The 13558-nt window shown below is 37.5% G+C and overlaps 2 protein-coding genes across 5 annotated transcripts; one reads left to right on the top strand and one right to left on the bottom strand.

The window, feature by feature from the left end:
- On the top strand, positions 9-2818 carry LOC105161755 (F-box/kelch-repeat protein At1g57790-like). The gene is made up of 2 exons (XM_011079557.2): positions 9-235; positions 1451-2818. The coding sequence occupies exons 1-2, from the start codon at positions 204-206 to the stop codon at positions 2538-2540; spliced, it is 1122 nt and encodes a 373-aa protein (XP_011077859.1). The 5' UTR covers positions 9-203; the 3' UTR covers positions 2541-2818.
- On the bottom strand, positions 3608-11863 carry LOC105161754 (heterogeneous nuclear ribonucleoprotein R-like). 4 transcript variants are annotated; one of them, XM_020693879.1, is made up of 9 exons: positions 11699-11863; positions 8015-9067; positions 7817-7933; positions 7535-7675; positions 7238-7408; positions 6233-6440; positions 5949-6124; positions 4466-4548; positions 3608-4157 (listed from the first exon to the last, which is right to left on the bottom strand). In XM_020693879.1, exons 2-9 carry the CDS (start codon positions 8447-8449, stop codon positions 4025-4027), a joined length of 1464 nt encoding a protein of 487 aa, XP_020549538.1. In that variant the 5' UTR covers positions 8450-9067; positions 11699-11863; the 3' UTR covers positions 3608-4024. The 4 variants fall into 4 exon arrangements, with proteins under 4 accessions (XP_020549538.1, XP_020549539.1, XP_011077858.1 ...); XM_020693880.1 differs by having other exon boundaries at positions 8015-8779; XM_011079556.2 differs by having other exon boundaries at positions 8015-8474.

Below are 13558 nucleotides of genomic sequence, written 5' to 3'. Positions count from 1 at the left end.
GGACACACCCCAAAAAACCACACGTGTTACAAAAACAGGGTTTTTGGAACGCTCTGACGCCCCACCCCATTATTATAACTACGCTCGTATCTCTCTATTTTTTCACATACACACTCAGAGACATACACAAACACAAACACTAACACTAACACACACAAAATTGAAGAGAATTCTCTCAAAATCCCGTCTAGGTTCTTGTAGTTATGGCTGGAAGGAGAAGAACGAAACAGAGAAAGTAAGGTCTTTTTTTTGGGTTTTTTTTGAACCAATTGAATGCGGGAATTGATATCTGCATGTTGTTTTGATGATTGATTTGTTCTATGTGACTGAATTTAACCCTTTTGCAGGTTTTAAAGTTTGTGTGATTTTGAATGCAATCAGAATTGAGTGTTTGAAGAGAATGGGATTGGATGAATCTATGATTCTACTTGTTATGGAATTTGAGTGATTTGCCAATCTCTTCTTGATTTACACTAATTTGAAGTTGGCAAATAGGGTTCATAATTGTTTCTCTGCACATTAAAAAGTTGTTTAATTACTCTTTTCGGTGTTAAACGTAGATTCATGTTTCAATGCATTTAACTCTAGTCATAGGGGTTGTGTATAAAGCCCATAAGAGTTTTAAATCTTTTCAAGGTAAATTCGAAACCATGCATCATTTTTGCGAAAATTCTGGTTTCCAGATCTATTTTGGTGATTAGATGCATTGAACTCTAGCCATAGGGGTTGTGTATAAAGCCCATGGGAATTGCATTTTTTTCAAGAGTGACTTCAAAACCATGCATCATTTGTAACATTTTGGTTTCCAAATGTATTTCATTGATTTATCACCGGCATTGAATCAAGTCGGACTTTGATTTGAATATACAAGGAACACGAATTGGATAGGCCACGGATCTGCCTGATAGAGATGCGATGAAGTGTCTACTGCAAGCTATGACACTGTTTGTGTTATAGATAATAGAAGGCCTTCTCCTGTTTATCTTATTAGGCATGATTCTGTGCTTTCATGATTCTGTTTTTCTGCGGCCTCTTTAGTTCATAAAGGAAAAGGGTACCATGCTATGCATCAGAGTTTCTTGTTTAATATAAAACTCGAACGCATGGTGTTGGCTTGAAACTCCTAGCTTTCCAACTGACCAATGACACATAAATACCTGTCTGCTATTACATCAAATATGTGAAAGTTGGCTTTGTAAGAGTAAAGGTGACAGTTTTGAGGGAATCATTCATCTAGATTTTTTCATGACATATCCCTACTTTTGCATTCGTGCGTGATTAATGCAGGCTGTCATATACAGCACATTGCTTCTAGTTTTTCTTTGAGACAGTGATTTGATTAGTATCAATATGAATGGATTAGATCTTTCTTTTTTTCGGTTCTCAATAAGCATAGAACCAGAGATTGATTTTGGTCCATGAACCTGAATGTATATTTTCATGCTTGTAGGTTGGTTGATACAATCAAGGAAGATCAAAGAGTTTCAAGTGGGCCGGATAAGCAAAATTCAGCAGCGGCTGATCTCCCAAAGGAGCTTTTGGAGCTGATTCTTTCTCCATTAGACTTGAGAGATAACATCCGTGCTTCTGCTGTCTGCAAATCCTGGCAAGCTGTTGCAACCTCTGTCCGAAAGTCTGACAGGTGTCCCTGGCTTATGATTTGCCCAAAAGAGGGCAACTTGTATGATTTCTATGACCCTACTCAACGCAAAACATATTCCCTGGATTTGCCAGAGTTAAAGGGCTCTAGGATCTGTTATGCCAAGGATGGTTGGTTGCTGTTATCCAAGCCTAGAACTCGGCGCGTCTTCTTCTTTTCCCCTTATACTGTGGAGTTGATCAAACTTCCTAAGCTACAGTTGGCTCACCAAATAGTTGCCTGTTCAGCTGCGCCAACATCTGATAACTGTATCCTTTTTACAGTTAAGCATGTTAACCCCATGCTTGTTGCAGTTAGCACTTGTCGGCCTGGAGATGATGCATGGACCACCATCCATTTTGAAAACCAGCTTCCCTTTGTCAGCAGCATCTGGACTAAGATAGTCTTCTCCAGGGGTCGTTTCTACTGTTTGAGTCTTACTGGTTGGCTTGGGATTTATAACACAACTAACGGTATTTGGGCGGTTCTCTCTGTGCCTCCACCTAAATGCACAGAGTACATTTCTGCTGAGAACTGGTGGAAAGGCAAATTCATGGCAGAGTATAATGGGGATATTTTTGTTGTGTACACTTGTGCTGCTGTGAACCCCATCATATACAAGTTGGACGAGATGAAACAAGTTTGGGTGGAGATGGGATCTTTAGAAGGAATGACATTCTTTGCGAACTTTTTGTCTTCCCATGTTCGGGCTGATCTTCTTGGGAAGATGAGAAACAATGTTTATTTCTCTAAGGTTCTATATTATGGGAAGCGCTGTGTCACATATTCTGTCGACCATGACAGATATTATCCTCGAAAGCAGCCTTATGATTGGGGACAGCAAGATCCTTTCCAGAGCATTTGGATTGACCCACCTGAAGACGTTTCAACTATTCTCTAAAGATGGCAGCTAGAGTGGTGAAAATATATAGTTAATGCTATCTTATGAACTGACTTGTAGGCAAACGACAGACATAGGACAAATGGTATACTACATTGAGTATAGCAATAGCGAATTACGGTGTATTTCTTTTGTCTTGCTATTGTTTCTGGATTAACATATATTCGCATGATATCATGCAAAAATTTTATCCTCCAGTCTGTCTCTCTCTTTTAATTGCTTTTAGACAGGAAAGAAAAATTACGTATGTTATCAAGAAAAATGATTGTTATGTTGGAGACTGGAGACACTTGCTGATATATGTCATGTTAGAGGTTAAACTTGATGTAGTAGATATGCTGTAACTCTATAAGCACAACGCTCGATCGTGTTTCCGTGTTATTCGTTGTAGCATTGTGATGTGTAACTTTAAATAGCGGCTGCGGAAGCAGGTGTAAATCCTTCAGCTATATTATTGAAGTGTTGGTGTGATGGTCGATTGAATTTCGATTCATACGATAGGATAGGAGGTGAATTTGCTTTATTCTTCTAATCATAGAAGTTCCTTTTATTTTCGTTTCTCATTATTTTTATGGAAAAACAGTAGAGTACATGTCAAATACCAGTCATTTGGTTTGACTTGTGCATTTATCTGTATTGGAGAACTTAGAATTTTGCGAATTGCTGTCCTTTGCCAACATGGCTTTCACCCCCTCCGCCTACTTTTCGCGTGGAAAAATGTGGTATGCAGAATTCCACTCACTCTGATTGAAGATGATTTGCGACGAAAGGGTCCCTCCTAACTTCCACCGACTATCTTTCTTTCTTATTTTCATTCGCGTGCGTGCGTGTGTGTGTGTGAGAGAGAGCGAGAGAGCATTAAGTTAAGGGGTCCCGGATGCAAAAAAGCCGTCGTTCATTAGCCAAATGCAAATGAAGGCAACAGGAATACCGATTCTTAACGGATTAAATATTATTGGGACCGTACATCCAAGTATTATTGGGATGTGAGTTCTTTAATTTTTAATCCAAGACATAGTATTTCATCCAGAGTGTGTTTGTTGTTTATGGCAGTTATAAAACACTGATAACAGTAATAATTTGATTATGAATGGGAAAATACAACGGAATCGCAGACTTTAAGGACAATTGACATAGGAACACACGCAGATGTCCAGAAAAAAGCTTTCAACTGACTACAATCTTGAAAGTTACTACATCCCTAGATCCATTTTCTATATTTGCAACATATCAAAGTTTTCAGCCCCGTGCCAATACAAACAACTGTTTGGGGCAAGGTGCATGGAATAATCTTCCGGGCGCTAAAGTCACTAGAGCAGTAGATTCCTGGCCTCTCCACTTGGATACTGGAAGCTGATAGTCACCACCTTGGGGAGAAGTCGGGCGACCAGCAACATTCCTCTTTAAAAGAAGGAAAAAGAAACATGGAGAAGAAAGAAAAAGAACAGCAGACGTTGCTGAGGTTGCTTGCAATTAATATCTAACTAATAAGGATGATAGCGAGCACGTCCACGTCCACTATCACTACCACGTCTTCCCCCGCTTGAACTTCCTCCCCCACCGCTGCGGCCACCTCTTTGCTGTGGTGGGGTGTGGGGCTGCACTCCAGGCTGTTGCCTAGACAGGAGACAAACCAAATACAGTTGAACAACAAAATGAAAAAGAGTGATCGGTCGACAACCATATGAGAGAACTCATCCCCAGTCATACAGCAGTTCTAGAATTTTGGCAGGAATCTATTCTAAAAAAGGCCTAGCTTTGCCGTCAAGATCAATTCAACGAAGTACAACAGCTAAAATTCTGTATATTCTCCATTTGGCTTTACCTTCTGATTTGTACATTCTTACTTAGATTCTTGCTTAGTGTACAGATCTTAAAATTCATCATCTCCACCAAAAGGCAATTGCTAAAAGAATTTCACTTACAGTACGTATCCAATCCTCCCATCAGGCAGAAGCATTGGCACCATAGCCATGCCAGGGGCAGCTCCTCTTCCATAGATTAGGGGCTGCAAAAGCGAATGTGAAGTCAGCAGATAAATATGACAAAGAGCATAATTGAATGCAGACAACACACATGTTATTTTTTACTATTTGGAATCAAATTCTGGATCTAACATCCAAATGGAATAACACCAGTGGACAGAAGTAGTCATCAGGTCGTCTTTGATATGTAAAACGAAATAGACATAACAAAATTCAAAATCATAACCCAATTATTTGGTGTTCATATCTAATTCCACATAACCAATTCAATTTACCTCACCCAAACTTGAAAGACGGTAAATCTGGCATCTAGAACAAGACCGTCGAACAGGGGTATCTAATTCCGTGCAACCAAGCCAGTGAGTGCATTGATTATGTTGCAACAGAAACCATATTTACTTACAAAGTAATACCATACTTTCCAGTCTGCCATCCTCTTCCAGACTTAAACCTGTCTGCCTTCTCACAATGTGTATAAACCACTCCACCCCCTTCCCCTCCAAACCCTACCTCTTGCCAAAATCTACAAAATGGGAACAAGCTCACATATGGGCACAACATCAATATTTTAGCCTCAAGTTAAAGTTAGTGCTAAGATGCTGCATGTAACTTTTTCGATGTTCCATCAGTAACAGAAGACATGTCCCAGGTTCTTGTAGCAGTATAGCAATAGTACCTAGTTTTACCTAAGATGACTGTCATGAGGGCTATATGTATACATGGCTGCTGGAGTGGTTCGTGGATGGTGAAGGCAGTTGGAACGGACCTTTAAAAAGGAAAAGGTCATGTGGTTATGGATGCCATCCAATTATATGCAGTTGCTTATGGTTCCAGGAAAAAGAAAGATAAAACACGAAAAATAGCTGTTACTACTGTCATCTTGGCAAAATACAAAATATAACCAATTTTTGGACATTCTTTTAAAAGTGACATAATTTCCTGAAATATGCCTCTATCAACCAATTGCAAACAAAATATTCCCTGTGTTAACTTCGATGAGTCAAACTCGCTGGATTGATGTTTTTTTGTGTCACCATATTATCTTAAACATGGAGTAGGTTACAAAAGTAGCCTACAAAATTTGGCATTTAACTACCCTCTAAAATTTGTTCTGAAACTATTGTATCGTGAAGATAGCAATGGATGATCAATTCTGCAGATCGGAAAGGCTTTCCGAAACAGGAGTACCATAGACCCAAGTATAAAGGGGACAAGCAAGTTAATGTAATGATGTAGCTGTGGCCTCTGCAAATTCCAAAAGTAAAACATTGATAAAAGGCCAAAAGAGTCAAAGGGTTTAAGGATGTCAGGACATATGACACAGACCAAAGAAGCATGACGTGAATACAAATGATTGAGGAAGTTCCAGAGTCTCAGGACGTGAGAAAATAGAGAGCAGGAAAAGAAACATAAGACGTCTTACTTGAGCAAAGTTTGCACCCGAATATCCTGCACCTAGAGCACCATAAGGGGCTCCAACCAAGCCGTATCCCATGCGAGGGGGGTAAGTTGGAAATATTGCCGCCTTATGTGAATTTGACCCCCCTGTCGTTTTCTGATCTGTCTGTGGTTTTGCAAGTGAACATTCTACTACTTGTCCTGTGAAAAACAACCCAACACAAGAATAAGAATGAAGTTGAATTGTATCCATTGGAGTTCCTGATCAAGGATGACAATACTGGAAAATATTAGGGAATTCAGTGTCACCATCAATCTCATATTTCTCTGTGTTCTTAAGAGCTTTCATGGCACTTGATCTTTCAGCAAAGTGAACAAAACCATATCTGCTCTTTTCTTGTCCAGGTTTTGCTGGAGGAAGAACAACTTTTGTAATCTTCCCATGCCGTTCGAACAATTCCTTAAGCTGATCCTGAGTAATATCTTTTGGCAAGTTTTTCACATAGACTGCTTTGACCTATCCAACAGGAAGCCAATCAGTCTCTAGTAAACACAGGGCAATTTGCCACAAACACTAAAGCATCACGAAATCTTGAAAACTGAAGTAGAAGCAATGGAAAGTCTTTGTCAAACAAATTAGTGAAAAGAGACATGTTCACTCCAGAACCAATCACAAAGGACTCATACATAGCAGATATTGGATGATGAAGTAGCATAATTGCTAGTAGCCTAATTAGATTGCTTAGTACAGTAAATCCAATTAATAGATCTCATAAAGGATTCAAATAAAACTGAATATTTAGAACTAAGCCTCCTATTTCTCAATAACTTTATTTCAACCTCAAATTAAGGAATCACTCAACTTTATGATATCATGCCCTACATAGAAAAAGAAAGCAACACCGGATTAATAGGACCGCACAATTGCCAACTAAAGTTGAGTGACCACTAGAAGTCTAAGGAAAAAAGGGTAAAGAACAATCAACTTGCCCGAATTTGAATAGTGCCTTCCTCATGCTGCAGCAATCAAGTTAAGGTTTTCTTTGCCCACCTTTTTCAATAATCAATTGAAAAGTTTACATTGGAAAAAATTGACACTGGAATTTAACAATAACAATCAGAATTGGATTTTGGTATTGGAACACCTTTTCCAGAAAGATGGAGCGAGACTAACATTTCAGAGTATGATCTACATGTCAGGACTAACTGAAAATCATATTCACCACACACATAGCAATCAGATCACGGCGCCATTACTTGATTATTAACAGGGTGAAGCAAAATTACAATGAAGAAACAGCAAATAATAAAGACCTGAGAAGAAGAAGATTCAGCACTTTTTGGATCAGCCCAGCTCACAGTTGGAGCATTATCATCAAGCTTGAATTTTGGGTTAGACATCTTTTGTCTTGAATACTCAGCACAAGCATGATTATAATACTCAATGAATGCGAATCCACGATTCCGACTTGAGTTTTGTGGGTCCTATGTAGAAAAGATTCACATATTACCGAAACATTTTGGTGAACAAGAAAAGCAGGACCAACTGTGTCGCAAACTAGAAAGCTAGAAAGATAACAAAAGACCTTGTCAAAGTAGAGAAGTATGAACCTTTAAAAGTTCCACCGCGACAACCCCAGGCCCTACTTTATTCACAACTTTCTTCATATCCTCCTCTCCCCAGTTTCTGGGCACATTACCTATGAACAGCTTATGTTTTGCTTGAGACGTAGAACACTTCAGCCTTTTCCCCTGAGAGAGTTCCACAGATACAAATTATTAGATTTAATAAGATGTCACATAGGATAAATTCCTTAGGGAACAAACTGTGTACAAGTATTTCCTAATTTTGTTAAATGTGTCTTTGCGTGCAAAAAAGCCTGTACTCTGTACCTTCAGTTCAGTATTATTAAGCTCCTTAATAGCCTTAGATGCCAATTCCTTGGTCCTAAAGGTTACAAAAGCATATCCCTTGTTTTCATTTGAATCTTTTCCCTTCATTATCCTGACCTGTTGATAAAATGCATTTCCACGTAAGTTATAGAATCATAACAAACTCCCTCTGCTGTATGAAAATGGAACTTACTTTACCTCTGTAACTTCCCCTATTGATTCACAAAAGTGCTTCAGGTCATCTTCAGAAGTATCTTGAGAGATCCCACCAAGGTACACCTCTGAACCATGTGGAGGAAGTGCAAGAAGCTCAGAATGCTTTTTTTCCAAGTCTCCTTCACCTTCACCATTTTCCATGTCGTCATCACCATCAGTCTCCTTTTGAGCATCATGTCCATGACCATCTTCCTCCTCTTCCTCTTCTTCCACCTCCTCAACATCTTCCTCTTCTTCCACCTCCTCAACATCTTCCTCTTCTTCCACTTCTTCCTCTACTTCTTCATACTCAACTTCTTCCTCCAAGGTCTCGTCCATGTCGTTGTCGGCACCAAGTTCAACCTGCTCTTCAGTCTCAACAGGATTCTCAGGCTCAGTTGATTTAGTAGCTGCAGAACTGGTCGTTGTCCTTGGCATCTTATATCTCTAACAAGACAAGCTTCTATTGCACCTATGAGAAAAGCGCAGAAGCCGGAAGCATTTGCAAAAGAAAGAAGAAAAATGTGGATAGGCGGTAACAAAAAGGAAGGCCATAAGGAGCTCCAGAGTAAGAATCTTGATTGAATTGGTTCCATGAGGTATGGCTCCAAGGAGTTTTCAAAGTGAACAATTCTAAAACAGGGGGTGACAAAATGTAGTACAAACAGAAACAGGCAGAGAGAATGCTGAATTGCAATCAAGAGGAGCATGATGCTCAACAGGCGCTAAATCAATGAAGCAGTGAATATCTTGAAATATAGACAACGACTGATGCCAGAAAAAAGAAAAAGGCCAAACATTCAGTCTATATTACTTTCCAGAATAAAAGCACTCACACTAAAAAATGGAGTGGAAGGAGCAAATAATAAGAAATGAGAAACAGAAAGCAAGGATATGAAAATCACAATAGGTAATCTTTCTCGAATAGGACACAATAGAGTATTGTGTCACTAAGAGAGTGTCCCCAATAAATCAAATGCTACACGTTCCATAATTAGATGATTGCTTAAAAAGATTAGTTCCACTTCTTGAATACATGCCCAGTCTCTAAATTTCCTGCAGCAGTTAATGCACAGGAAATATGAATGAACTGATTGATGAGCAACCTTAAATGCATTTAACAAAACCATTGCTCATATCAGAACAATTCAGAACTTTTTTACAGTTTTATAAAGTTGAAATGCAAAACCATGCATAGCACAACCAGTGGCTCCAGACTTACAATTAGGAATTATAATATTAGTTAAGAATCATTCCAATGGGAAAAAAGAAAATACATGAAACTTATAGAATAAATAAAAATCAATGTTAGTCCACTTGCCATTGATCAAGTGCTTTCTGTCTCTTCTAATTTCTCTCTTCTAAGTGTTCAAACCATGCTGTCCTACTTCATCCTTTCCATGACTCTCTTACTGTTTCCAACTTTCCATTCAAATCTTCAGAAACTGTAGCACCAGTTTTTGCACCCAAAAACAGCTTGACATTCACCCATTATTTACGTTTTGACCTTTTATTTTGTTTCTTTTATGAGACAAAACATCTTAAATGGACGAACCAAAAGAAATCCAGGATGTGAATGAAAGAATCCAGGCAAAGATGTGAGGACGAGGACCAAGGGATGCATTAAGGGAAAAACAGTGCGTGCCATGGGACTTTCCATTCTCTATCTTTTGTAAATTCTAATTCAACAGTTTCTTGGTTGGAGATGGACTAACCCCAGGAGAGAGTCTCAGTAGCACTGTATTCCACCAATTTAAAAACCATATCCAGTGTGAAGGATTTCAATCTTACATGAAAATCAAATCTTGAATACAATTTTCAATACACTGTAGAAGCCCAAAATTTAGCAGCCTCCCTTTCTCCCAATAGGTTGAAGAGGAACTATCCTCCCAGAAATTGCCTTCTTGCATCAAGAATCACAATACATGAATAAGAAAATAAGCTTAAAAAGCCTAAAACATCTGTCAATTCAGACATTCAATTCAAATTAGGGCAAGGTGGGCCATACTTCATCTCAACTAGAACTTGACTTAGCAACCTTTGACAATAGGCATGAAGAGAATTTAGAAGAGTACCCTAGATAACCTATGCTGAATAAGTCCACATAAAAGAAGGCATCTCAATAATAAGCTTCTTTTACTATTATCCACTCCCAGTGCTTTGTTCTTACTCATCATATTTGAAGTTCTTTAACAGTGCCTATCATTCAATCCATTAGAAGCAATACTAAAGGAGGCGATGCCAATTGCAACAGAGATTGGATAGAAAGTTCAGAAAGCAAAACAAGTCGCTGAGGTTGATATAACTAGCACTGATGACTCGATCCTTTTATTCTACCAGAAGCTTCCACTTCACATATATGTTCTTTTCACTTCTATCTATGTCGATCACCAATAAGATATCTTGAAATATCCAAAACAAGGTGAAGACAAAATAGCATATGAGATATGACAATATATATACATATCATATGTAATATTATATTAGTTATTCTAAAGCGCACTATAAATTAGATGACAACAGAACAAAGGCACATTAAATTGGCTGGCGCGCATATTTTTATTTCAGATGTCAAGTTTGGGCTGGGGAAGCACAAGAGGTGAGATGGGGAAGAGGATGGTGGTATTGTAGGAGAAGTAATTGACAATTAAAAGAGGTTCTTAGTACAAAATTGTTGCATTGGGCTATGAAGGCACAGGATCACCATGTCACGTAGGCCAGAAGCAGCAATTGGCTCAATACCATAGATCATGTAAGATAACTGTGAGCATCCCATTAAAATTGTTGTATCCTGAATAGTATAGTCAACTTAACAAACTTCAAAATGACTATACCGTCTCTTAAACAAAACAAATAAAAACAGCAAAAGAAAAAAGTCAATCTGCCACATCTAGTACAGAACTCACCTCTAGTCTGTTTTAATAGGCTCAGTATATCAATAAGCAGAAAAATTGTACTAAATTATCATTCTACTTGTGTGCTGGATTTGGAAGCTCTTTTGTCAAACTCAAATAGTGGTTCTATTGTGATATCTTCAGCCCATCACTCAAGAAATCTAAGATTGCATTAGGTTAAATTTTCAGTGTCCCTGATTATGCACCAAACTTTCCTTTCACCATTACAACCTCAAGTCTTGATAAGTTGGAGTAAGATCATTCAGATGTAAGATAACTACTTAGATTCACCTACACTAGGCTTTCAAAGTGTAAATCAAAGGTTGCCTAACTAGTTTCATTCATGCAACCATGACATCAAGCCACGCAATCATCCAGCACTTAAATCCCAAACTAAGCTCACATTGCTACATGTTATCTTCTCAGAGAAACATATAAACTAATTTACGCTCAGGAAGCTTTCGCTAGGCTACCAAACCTACATTCTTCAACACCACAAAAGCACACGCATAAACTCCACATACAATTTGCCCACAGAAGAAACCTCTAAAGTAAGTTTATTCACACAAATTACGCGCCATAAGATTCAAAAAATGTGCATCTGATAAGAACTTAACTAAACCCTAATTTGCTAAAAACAGAACCCACACATATTCAAACAGAAGCGGGGTTTTGAACAAAATTAAATAGAAAAAATTTAATTCAAAGTTCCATCGAACATAAAAGACCAACTTTACCGGAAAAACGTAGAACAGGAAACGGGAAAGCTAAATACGTGCAATTATTCACATACCAACAAAATATATCTCCCTCTTTTTCAAGCTGTTGGTTTCCTGGAACGAACCAAGTCGTACACTCGCTTCTTGTTGTAATTTGGAAACCCTAGTCGACTGGCTCGATTGAAATTTGGAGTAATTTTCTCGGATGTGGCTATGACAGATTTGTCCCGACCCCGACGCCCTTGCCGAGGGTATCATTGGCAAATTAGTGATTCCTTATTGTTCTTTATTTTAATTTCATGTGACTTATTTATTAATTTGAATTATTGATATTGATGCTCATAAATTACACTTCATCCAAGTAAAGGTCCAATTTAATCAGAAGCCCATTAGGAGCCCCTACATGCACGAAGCACGATGAAGAATATCTTCCAGACCATTACTAATTTGTATAACTAGGAAAGATTATGTACTGACTGAAGTTTGCTGGCCCGCAAAGAAACAAACCCCTTAAGCCAATCCACTTGTCACGTATATTGTCCCCACACATGGTAGAAAGTGGTTCGTCCAAGTGGAAATGGTGATTATGTAGTCGCCACCTAAGTATGCAGATACAAATATATTATCCTCACATACTAACCATCCCAAGGAGTTCAAAAATTTATCCTCAAGAGATTTATCCCGTTAAGATGCCCCAACCAGCAAAACTCCTTGAAAATTACAACCAACTATATCCACATTTGAGAGGGCATATCTACTAATCATCAATCCGAGTTCTAAGGTGGCAAGTCTCGTCATTCTATGGAGAACTAAGGCTAAAGCTAGCCTTCTACCATTGCTATGGGCAACGCTTTTTTGCATGAGCATACATATGAGCTCAATTCAAACATTTTCTATTAGCAAAAATTATCTTTCATCTTTTAAACAATCATTATTATCATTTTTTTCTTTCTAGAATTATTTATTGATATGGTCGTCGAAATACTAATTTTATTTATAAGTCCCTTTTTAAGCTTCCAAGAAATTTGGCCCAAATACTTAGTTCATTATTTTGCTCAAATTAAATGTATTATATGTTTTAAATTTGAATATGTTAAATGATTTATTAACTCGAAAAAAAATTTGCCTAGTATGAGGCCATATGACGAAATATATTTTGAAAATATGACTTTAAATGTTTCAAATATTTTAAATTGATAATATATTATATTTTAATTTAAAAAATAAGTTTTTCGAAGTATATGAATATAATAAAATGATGGCGTTTCTAAACTAATAATGATGATCTCATAATTAATTCGAATGTTAAAATTTTAAGAATAAGTTATGAACCACTTATTTATTAAAAGAATTTATGAGACATAATATTTTATTTTTCTAATTTTATAAGTTATTTTTCTAAAAGGTTTATCAAACTAAAAAACAATGTTTAAATTATACTATATAATTTTCTGTAGTATTTCTAATAATATCGTCATTCATTTATCAATCTTATGATCATTAGTTTTACGTATCGCCAACAAACTCATATACGATTATAAATTATTTCAATATGTTACTATTATAAGTAGTGGAAGGACGTTTGACAAAATGGGATTGACATGAGAATTCTTGTTCACATCTAGATTCAACTCTTTCTGATGGGAAGAGCTTGCCATGTTTTCTTGATCAGTAGAGGATATTCCTGAGTTTGTGGGTTTTGGTTTCTAACTCTTGTGTTGTTCTTTTTTGGGTTTATGCTGTTTTGCAGGAGAGTAGAACAAATAAAGTAGCGAGTTATATATGGAATGGTTCAACTAACACATGTCAGTATATCCTAGAAATGCTTCTATTAGTAGGGTCTCCCAACTGCTTTCTCTTCTCCAGGATGTTAAGGTAACTATGGATGACTGCATGTCCACATCATCCCTAATTCTTGCCTTGTCTATAAGGTT

The sequence above is a fragment of the Sesamum indicum genome, linkage group LG5 (assembly GCF_000512975.1).
Source record: "Sesamum indicum cultivar Zhongzhi No. 13 linkage group LG5, S_indicum_v1.0, whole genome shotgun sequence".
NCBI classification, from domain to species: domain Eukaryota; kingdom Viridiplantae; phylum Streptophyta; class Magnoliopsida; order Lamiales; family Pedaliaceae; genus Sesamum; species Sesamum indicum.
The sequence above is the reverse complement of the archived record's forward strand: the minus strand, read 5'-3'. Positions and strand labels throughout refer to the sequence as shown.

Excerpts from the sequence above, each read along its gene's own strand:
- LOC105161755 (XM_011079557.2), top strand. The coding sequence starts at position 204 with ATGGCTGGAAGGAGAAGAACGAAACAGAGAAA. Across the intron at positions 236-1,450 it reads AGAAGAACGAAACAGAGAAA|GTTGGTTGATACAATCAAGG; the intron begins GTAAGGTCTTTT and ends TCATGCTTGTAG.
- LOC105161754 (XM_020693879.1), bottom strand. The coding sequence starts at position 8,449 with ATGCCAAGGACAACGACCAGTTCTGCAGCTACTAAATCAACTGAGCCT. Across the intron at positions 7,934-8,014 it reads CAATAGGGGAAGTTACAGAG|GTCAGGATAATGAAGGGAAA; the intron begins GTAAAGTAAGTT and ends TTTTATCAACAG. Across the intron at positions 7,676-7,816 it reads TTAATAATACTGAACTGAAG|GGGAAAAGGCTGAAGTGTTC; the intron begins GTACAGAGTACA and ends GAACTCTCTCAG.